The 9,017-nt window shown below is 38.2% G+C and overlaps 1 protein-coding gene across 1 annotated transcript; it reads left to right on the forward strand.

Moving 5' to 3' along the window:
* The first annotated feature begins 1,158 nt into the window (after positions 1 to 1,158).
* Positions 1,159 to 7,959, forward strand: vcpkmt (valosin containing protein lysine (K) methyltransferase). Its single transcript, XM_056245525.1, has 5 exons — positions 1,159 to 1,419; positions 1,610 to 1,723; positions 4,952 to 5,024; positions 6,709 to 6,828; positions 7,495 to 7,959. The coding sequence occupies exons 1-5, from the start codon at positions 1,163 to 1,165 to the stop codon at positions 7,600 to 7,602; spliced, it is 672 nt and encodes a 223-aa protein (XP_056101500.1). The 5' UTR covers positions 1,159 to 1,162; the 3' UTR covers positions 7,603 to 7,959.
* Positions 7,960 to 9,017: the final 1,058 nt, after the last annotated feature.

A 9,017-nucleotide genomic window follows, 5' to 3' on the forward strand; every position in this document is an offset into this window, starting at 1 on the left:
GCTACAAACCTTAGAAAACCTGTAGGCCTATGAATCAGTCTACACTGCCATCTAGTGGCACCATATAAAACCACCATGTTTGGTAGAATGCAGCACAAAACTATAAACTTCACTAAACATCAGTCACATACACGTTCTCACACATCATGCAAATGTGGTTTACCTTTCACAAAAACGGAAGTGTTATATGAGTATTAAAATATGAACTATTGATCAAGTAATCAAAATGGTACAGAAAATATTGTAGGCTACAACACACACACTGACTGCATATCATTGACAATAAACTCAATTAACTTTATTTCTAATCAGTTGTTTATGGAGACTTTAAGCTGCAATGGAGCAAATAATAAACAATAAAATTACTTAAATAAATAATAGCATTAAGCCGTTTCAAATAGCCTACACGGTAAAACTACAATATTTTGAAGTCAGTCAGGTAGTTCTTCTTTATGACAATTGAAAAACACGTGCTTTAGCTTCCATAAGTCAACTAACTAGACAAGCTAGCTAGTTCTTTTGGGGATGTTTTTAGGCCTATTTGATGTCAGTCGCAAGACATTCCTCTAGTCTGTCGGACAGTTGTTTGCTAAGACCTTATTCAGAGCAGAGCCATTATAGGTATGTAAGCTAAGCGAGGCTGTGAGGGATGAACTTACCGGTTTGCAATGGCATCCGCAGTAAAAAGCTATATGCAGCTAGATCACTTATACTTTTCCACAGCTATGGTCTGTTTTTTTTTTTGTTTTTGTCAAGTGAAATCTCTCGGATAGATATGTTTTTCAGTGTTTCATCAGCAGAACAATTCAAAAATACATTTAATAGTACTATAACGATAACCCAATAACGAGATATAGATGTAGGCTAGTCTATCTATCCCTCACAGCCTCCCAAAGATGGCGGTGCTGTGAATAAGGTCTATTCTGTGACGGTGAAAACCTAAAAGTTAAAATACCACTTGAATGTCAGTTCAACAAACAGATTAACGCATAGCCAAAAAAAATTCCAACATTACACAAACAGCCTACCACTTATGAATAACTGTCAAACGTCGATTTGAGTCCATCAGTGAAAAGAACCTGTTCAAACGAATGATTCGCGAATCAGACGTCACGTAAAAGCGTGACGTAGAATGCGTGCAGTGTTCAGCGGTCTAAAGAACATGGCGACTGACAAGGATTCGGAAGATTATTTTGTTAGAGAAATAGAAAAAAATGACGGGTCTATTTTAAGAATGTATCAGTGCAGCAAAGGGGACGTTGGCTGTGTAGTATGGGACGCTGCTATTGTCCTGTCAAAATACCTAGAAACGGAACAATTTTGCAGTATTCAGTCTGGTGTTAGTACGTGGTTCTCCAAGAGCATTGTTGAACTGGGTGCAGGAACAGGACTAGTTGGTCTCGTGGCTTCAACTCTGGGGTGAGTTATGAATGCTGTGTCATATAAACATTATTTAAAATAGATTAGATGTGATGTGGCCATTTAAACAACTGATGAAAATGAATTTATTATATTCTGAAAGTTATAGGATTTAATTTATTATTCTTTCTTCTGATTAAAAGTGTTTTGGCTGGATTTCAACCTGAGTAACGTTAATGTGCACCCATAGGGCAAATGTCACAGTGACAGATCTAGAAGACCTGCAGCCTCTCCTAAAGCTGAACATTGAGAAAAATCAGCAACTCATCCGTACAGGCTCAATCACAGCCAAGGTACTGAAATGGTTTGTACTGCATTTCATCCTACACCACAGGATATTTTTTGGGAGGTGCGTGTTTTTATCCTTAGCTATGAAACCTATTTATTCATTACATTCAAGGTTTACTAAATAAAAGTTTTGCATCAAAATAAATTAATACTTTTTTTAAAAAAGTTTTCTTCCAAATAAAGTTAGTTGCCCCCACATGAACACATGACCATATTGCACACAAATAAATTAAAATATTGTCATAATTTATTCACCCTTAAGTCATTCCAAACATTTATGACTTTTCTTATATTAAATACTACGGAGCCCCTAAAGGGACGTGGTGGTGGTGGGGGAAAAAATTAAGATGGGGGAATTTTTTTTTCCCAAATCTTTTGCGTTCCCTCGCAAAACTTTTGTGTTCCCCCGAGAAACTTTGCGTTCCCTCGCAAAGATGTTTCCGTTCCCACGCAAAACCTGTTGTGAGCTCGGACAGACACTTCATTGTTTCAGAGCTTCATACGTTAATGGAGCGTTTCATAGTGTTTGAACTTGGACTTAAATATAAAGAAATGCGATCAGTGCTTAACTCAAGGACAAGGAGTTCAGTGAAGTTGGCAATATATTCACATAGGCTATTCGTGCTTCCCGGATCAATATTCTTGAGCTAAACGTTGTTAAAACACAAACGACACCTATTTACAATCACAGTAACCTAGACAATGAGCTAAAACCCAATTCTCCTATGTGAAAATATTGCCAACTTCACTGAACTCCTTGTCCTTGAGTTAAGCACTGATCGCATTTCTTTATATTTGAGTCCAAGTTCAAACACTATAAAACGCTCCATTAAAGGGGTGGTTCAGGATTTTGGACATCGGGCCTCATTTCCAAGTTAGCCTTAGTGTTATTTATCAGTGGAGACAGTTTTCAAAAATTTTCATCCAGTCGTTCCAGTTGCATAGTTTGCCGGTGCTAGGCTAGCGCGAGTCAACGGTAACTGCTAGCCTGCCATTAAAAACAGTTTTACCCACTCCACAGTAGGGCTGGGACGGTTACCGCATTACCGCAATACCGCGGTCACGTGACTCCAACCGCGGGTCTGAGCTCGTCACCGTCATCACCGAAAAAAAAAAAAAAAAAAAAAACCTTGGCCTGCACATGTGTGCACGTTGTGTCTAATGATATGGATTCATTGATTCTAGTGACATGGATTATTTCTAATGATAGTGTTTCTTACATGGATTCAAGGTTTTCTAAACAAAACTTATCAAAAGATGGAGCAAATCCCTTTCGGGAGTTGGGAGCGCAATGTTCCATGACACATAGCATTACATTCGTATTAGAGATGCGCGGATGGGCTATTATTATTTCATCCGCAATCTGTCCGCCATCCATCCGCACCAACGTTTTTTGATCAATTTTCGTTTTTTTGAATTTTTTGAACAGTTTTAAGGTCTATGAGCGATGCAAGGCGCTGCTGCCGCGAGGCTAGAAAGCTCTTGGCTGTTCTAGAAAGGAGACTGCGCATGCAGCAAAGATATTTAAAGGCTAAAGTCCCTAGTATAGCCTATTGGCTAATGTTGTATCCTCAGAATATCAGCAGTGAACTCCGTCTCCGATGGGCGCACGAGTTTCGGTTCATTTATGAGACGAGCTCCAGTTCACGCGCAAGAGATCGCACCGTCGCTTCCACATCGTCCTGATTATATGTCTGCTATTTGTATAATTCCAGGCAATTAGTTAATGAAACAGTGATTAAAATTAAGATACAATTTATACAAAACGAAATTTTATTTAAAGAAAGGCTTTCTACAAAACAAAACTTAATAAAGTGGTCAAAATCATGTCTGACCCATCTTATGATCCTATCTTACTCATGGTGTTCACTTTTCATATAATCGACATAGATTAAATAAAAAATAACATTATATTATGTTAACATAAATATGGAATATAATTTTTGTAATTAAGACATGTTGGAAAAGGTGTTCATCTTTCATTTCGTTCAACATCATAATGTATTCTCCTGAAAATTATGAATTCAATGCGAATGTATCTGAGAATATTCTTAAATAAGGAAATCTATTCAGTGATTGGTTCATGCCAAATTACAGCTTAATGAAAATTGGACTCTTTCAAATTGTGCTCGTTTTTTTTCGGATGTAGGTGAAAATATTTAACAAAGTCTGTCTAGCAAAAACGCCTTCTGGTGAGTGCGCGGTGCGCGGAAGTCTGTCGGGGTGGGGGGTGGGGTTGGGTGTTTAAAGCGGTTTACCGCTATACCGCGGGAATATCTTGCTTTTCAACCGCGGTTAGAAAAAATCCATACCGCCCCAGCCCTACTCCACAGTACACCAAAAGCAAATAAATTATAACGCCAGACTATCGACGTAAATGTCTGTTGAGAGAATAATGTTAAAAATCAAACTACTCTTGCATCTCAATGATCGCAATACATTTACAGGAACTAGTTTCTCAGCAGCGGCGGAATTTTACTTTGCTCCGGTTAGTAGTACTGCGCCAAAAAAGTAAACACAGAACCGAAGCGCACTACAGTCAGAACTACCTGCAATACCTCTCTCACCTCTTTCTCTCTCACTACCTCTCTCGGTTGCCTAGGTAACTACATATCCCTCCGCCGCTGCTGTAGACTGTGCTAATAAATACAGGGAACAAAGTATAACTATTGCAATGCGATGAAAGGGCAGTTTGATTTCTAACATTATTCTCTCAACAGACATTTACATCGATAGTCTGGCGTTATAATGTATTTGCTTTTGGTGTACTGTGGAGTGGGTAAAACTGTTTTTAATGACAGGCTAGCAGTTACCGTTGACTCACGCTAGCCTAGCACCGGCGAACTATGCAACTGGAACGACTGGATGAAATTTTTTGAAAACTGTCTCCACTGATAAATAACAGTAAGGCTAACTTGGAAATGAGGCCTGATGTCCAAAATTCTGAACCACCCCTTTAACGTAAGAAGCTCTGAAACACTGCCAGCGGGACATTAAACAGGAAGGGTCTGTCCGACCTCACAACGGGTTTTGTGTGGGAACGCAAATATCTTTGCGAGGGAGCGCAACAATTTTGCGTGGGAATGCAAAAGATTTGGGGGAAAAAAATTAGGATGGGACAATTTTTTTCCATATTTTCTTATATGAAAATGTATTGAAAAATATGTTGTTTTTTGTCCTTACAATGAAAGGTTTTCAATTCATGAAAACAAGTAATGAAACTAAAATATTTTCCTTTTTAAAGGGGTGAAAGTGTTGAAGATTTTCTACCTTATCCTCATTATATTCTGATGGCTGATTGTATCTACTATGAGCAGGTACTATAACAATCAATATTACACTTATATATATATATATATATACTTTTTTTTTATAACTTGTGTTACCCATACAGCAATAGATCTTATTCACAGCAGCGCCATCTTTGATTTTTAACGGGAATGAAAGTGAGAATGTGAGGGCTAGATATACATATCTTTAATATACACTCACCGGCCACTTTATTAGGTACCCCATGCTAGTAACGGGTTGGACCCCCTTTTGCCTTCAGAACTGCCTCAATTCTTCGTGGCATAGATTCAACAAGGTGCTGGAAGCATTCCTCAGGGAGTTTGGTCCATATTGACATGATGGCATCACACAGTTGCCGCAGATTTGTCGGCTGCACATCCATGATGCGAATCTCCCGTTCCACCACATCCCAAAGATGCTCTATTGGGTTGAGATCTGGTGACTGTGGAGGCCATTTTAGTACAGTGAACTCATTGTCATGTTCAAGAAACCAATTTGAAATGATTAGAGCTTTGTGACATGGTGGAAGTAGCCATCAGAGGATGGGTACATGGTGGCCATAAAGGGATGGACATGGTCAGAAACAATGCTCAGGTAGGCCGTGGCATTTAAACGATGCCCAATTGGCACTAAGGGGCCTAAAGTGTGCCAGGAAAACATCCCCCACACCATTACACCACCACCACCAGCCTGCACAGTGGTAACAAGGCATGATGGTTCCATGTTCTCATTCTGTTTACGCCAAATTCTGACTCTAACATCTGAATGTCTCAACAGAAATCGAGACTCATCAGACCAGGCAACATTTTTCCAGTCTTCAACTGTTCAATTTTGGTGAGCTCTTGCAAATTGTAGCCTCTTTTTCCTATTTGTAGTGGAGATGAGTGGTACCCGGTGGAGTCTTCTGCTGTTGTAGCCCATCCGCCTCAAGGTTGTGCGTGTTGTGGCTTCACAAATGCTTTGCTGGATACCTCGGTTGTAACGAGTGGTTATTTCAGTCACTGTTGCCCTTCTATCAGCTCGAACCAGTCTGGCCATTCTCCTCTGACCTCTGGCATCAACAAGGCATTTCCGCCCACAGAACTGCCGCTCACTGGATGTTTTTTTCTTTTTCGGACCATTCTCTGTAAACCCTAGAGATGGTTGTGCGTGAAAATCCCAGTAGATTAGCAGTTTCTGAAATACTCAGACCAGCCCTTCTGGCACCAACAATCATGCCACGTTCAAAGTCACTCAAATCACCTTTCTTCCCCATACTGATGCTCGGTTGGAACTGCCGGAGATTGTCTTGACCATGTCTACATGCCTAAATGCACTGAGTTGCCGCCATGTGATTGGCTGCTTAGAAATTAAGTGTTAACGAGCAGTTGGACAGGTGTACCTAATAAAGCGGCCGGTGAGTGTACATATACATACTTTAATGTGTTTTTTGGTTGTTCTGCTGTCAAAACACTGCAAAATTACCTTTCCAAGAAATTTCAGTAGACAAAAAAACTCCAGACAACATGAGCTGTGGAAAATTATAAGTAATAAATATCTGCGAGTTTTATGCAGCTTTTTACTGCGGATGCCATTGAAAACACGGTAAGTCTAATCCCTCACAGCCTCACTTTCATACCTGTTATGGCGCTGCTCTGAATAGTTAGCTCTACCTTCCAGAATTGTTAACAGTACTAGTGTTTAATACCCTCTGTGTTTTATATTCCACAGTCTGTGGAGCCACTAGTGGAGACTCTGAAACTCTTGGCTGGACCAGAGACGTGCATCATCTGTTGCTATGAGCAGCGCACTGTTGGTGTCAATCCTGAAATAGAGAAGAGATTCTTTGAGGTGAGAGAAGTAAACTGTAAAATCCTCTATTACACCTAACTATACATTGTCATATTTAGTGGCACACTTTAATGAGAGTGTGTTAGATCAGTAGAATATATAATAAAGGGGACCTATTATGCCACCATTTTACAAAATGTAGTTTAAAGGGTTAGTTCACCCAAAAATGAAAATTCTGTCAGTAATTTACTCACCCTCATGTTGTTCCAACCCCGTAAGACGTTCGTTCATCTTCGGAACACAAATTAAGATATTTTTTATTAAATCTGAGAGCCGGATCACTCCTCCATAGGCTTCTTAAGGGATTGGAACTGACCGGCCCAAAAGTTATGAAAGACATCGTTAAAATAGTCCAAGTGACTACAGTGGCTCAATCTTAAGTTTATCAAGCGACGAGAATACTTTTTGTGCACAAAAAAACAAACAAAAATAACGACTTTATTCAACTAATTTCCTTCTCTGTTTGGCCATGATATTTCACGTAGTGAAACTACGCAAAGCTTCTAGGTTGTTCAGGACATGTCCTGGGAAAACAGGACGTTTGGTCACCCATTTATGTTTTGCATAATTGATTCCCTTTAAATGCATGAATAAAAGGCCAGTTAAATTTCTTGTCAGGCTAAATCTGCTATTTTCTAATTTCTCATCTAATACACTGTTTCATAGCTACTTCTGCAAGAGTTCCAGTCAGAGGAGATCCCACCTGAGAAACAAGACCCAGAGTTCAACAGTCCTGACATTCGTCTTCTCCACCTGCGACGAAGAGTCGACTGAATGCCTTTTACCTCAATGCCTCTGAATGTATGTTTGTGTTTTAATAGACTGCAGTGTTTGTCATTGTACCTATTATAAAAAAAAAACATTTTTTGCATGTTATATGGTCTGGGAATTTGGCCTTAATGTGAGCCCAAGTGTGTTTTCAGACAAACAAGTTTAAGCAAATGGTTTTGCGTGTGCATTGTGCACTATGTTAAACTGACAATAAATCTCCAGTGTGCTTTTTTTAATTTTATTTTTTACACCAATTCAAATAATGTTAAACTGAGTGTGATCTGTAAATAGGCTAATCACCGTCTAAACTTCACCAAAACATTTTTGTCAATACTAAATCATTTAACAGCTTTTAGACAATGCTCAGTTTCAGTGTCATGTTTGATGTGTGTGATGTTTCAGTATTATTATGTTTTTTCCAGTTTTGTCCAGTGTTATTCTGGGCCCTTGAATGCATTGAGACTACAGTGGAGATGTTAAGTGGTATGTTTCATAATTTTTTAAGACTTAAAGAGCTACATCTATAGCAGAAAACACTGAATTTTCAGCAAATACGGATCTTTATAGATTTAAATTTTAAGTATGTATGATTTAGTTATTAGATTCATATTAATGTTTTTAGTTTTCGAAGTCACAATTAATTACAGAGGCAGATGTTATTTTTTCCTATAGGGGGAAACATTTAGATTTTTGTTAAATCTATAAAATATAAATTATGACTTTAAAATGAAAATTTAAGGGATTTATTTTATTGTGATGGTAAAGCAGTTTGGTTAAGTGAATATATGTTACAAAAACCTAGAGATTCATCAGCTTGTTCCTTTCATTTGCAAGATTTTTAAAAGAAACTTGAAATAGGAAAAGATAAATATATAACCCCAATTGTCTTTGGGGATAAAATGCTATTAGGATTTTTAGAGTGCTTTACTGTACCAAATACTAATAATAATGATTGTTCAAAGGATTCTTCATCAGACCACCTGATCTTAACTGGTATTCCCTATTCTACACAAAAGATGAACTAAATAAACTATTTATTTATTTAAAATAATGCATGGACTGGATTTATTGGTTTATGGTTCTCATATAAAGTCTCTGGGGGGAACATGATCGAGGATTGAGTTTATTAATTCTTTATTTTACAAACAACATTACTTGTTTTCCCATCATTCTGTGTCCATGGTAAGGCTATATATGGTGGAATTCACTGTTTGCCAAATTTACAGGTGGGAGGAAAAACCTTTTACAAACTCTAAGAAATGTATAAACAAAAAAAAAACCTTCAGCCAACATGAGCTGTGGAAAATTGTGTGAGATGATCTAGGTGTTTTTTTAATTCTTTTTTTTTTTTTTTTTTTTTTTTTTTTACAGCGGATGCCATTGAAAACATAGTAAGTCTATCCTTGGTCAAAGGGGGC

Source organism: Rhinichthys klamathensis, unplaced genomic scaffold (genome assembly GCF_029890125.1).
Source record: "Rhinichthys klamathensis goyatoka isolate OS25496 unplaced genomic scaffold, OSU_Roscu_1.1 h1tg000032l_1, whole genome shotgun sequence".
NCBI classification, from domain to species: Eukaryota; Metazoa; Chordata; class Actinopteri; order Cypriniformes; family Leuciscidae; genus Rhinichthys; species Rhinichthys klamathensis.

Excerpts from the sequence above, each read along its gene's own strand:
- vcpkmt (XM_056245525.1), top strand. The coding sequence starts at position 1,163 with ATGGCGACTGACAAGGATTCGGAAGATTATTTTGTTAGAGAAATAGAA. Across the intron at positions 1,724-4,951 it reads ACAGCCAAGGTACTGAAATG|GGGTGAAAGTGTTGAAGATT; the intron begins GTTTGTACTGCA and ends TCCTTTTTAAAG. Across the intron at positions 5,025-6,708 it reads ATTGTATCTACTATGAGCAG|TCTGTGGAGCCACTAGTGGA; the intron begins GTACTATAACAA and ends TATATTCCACAG.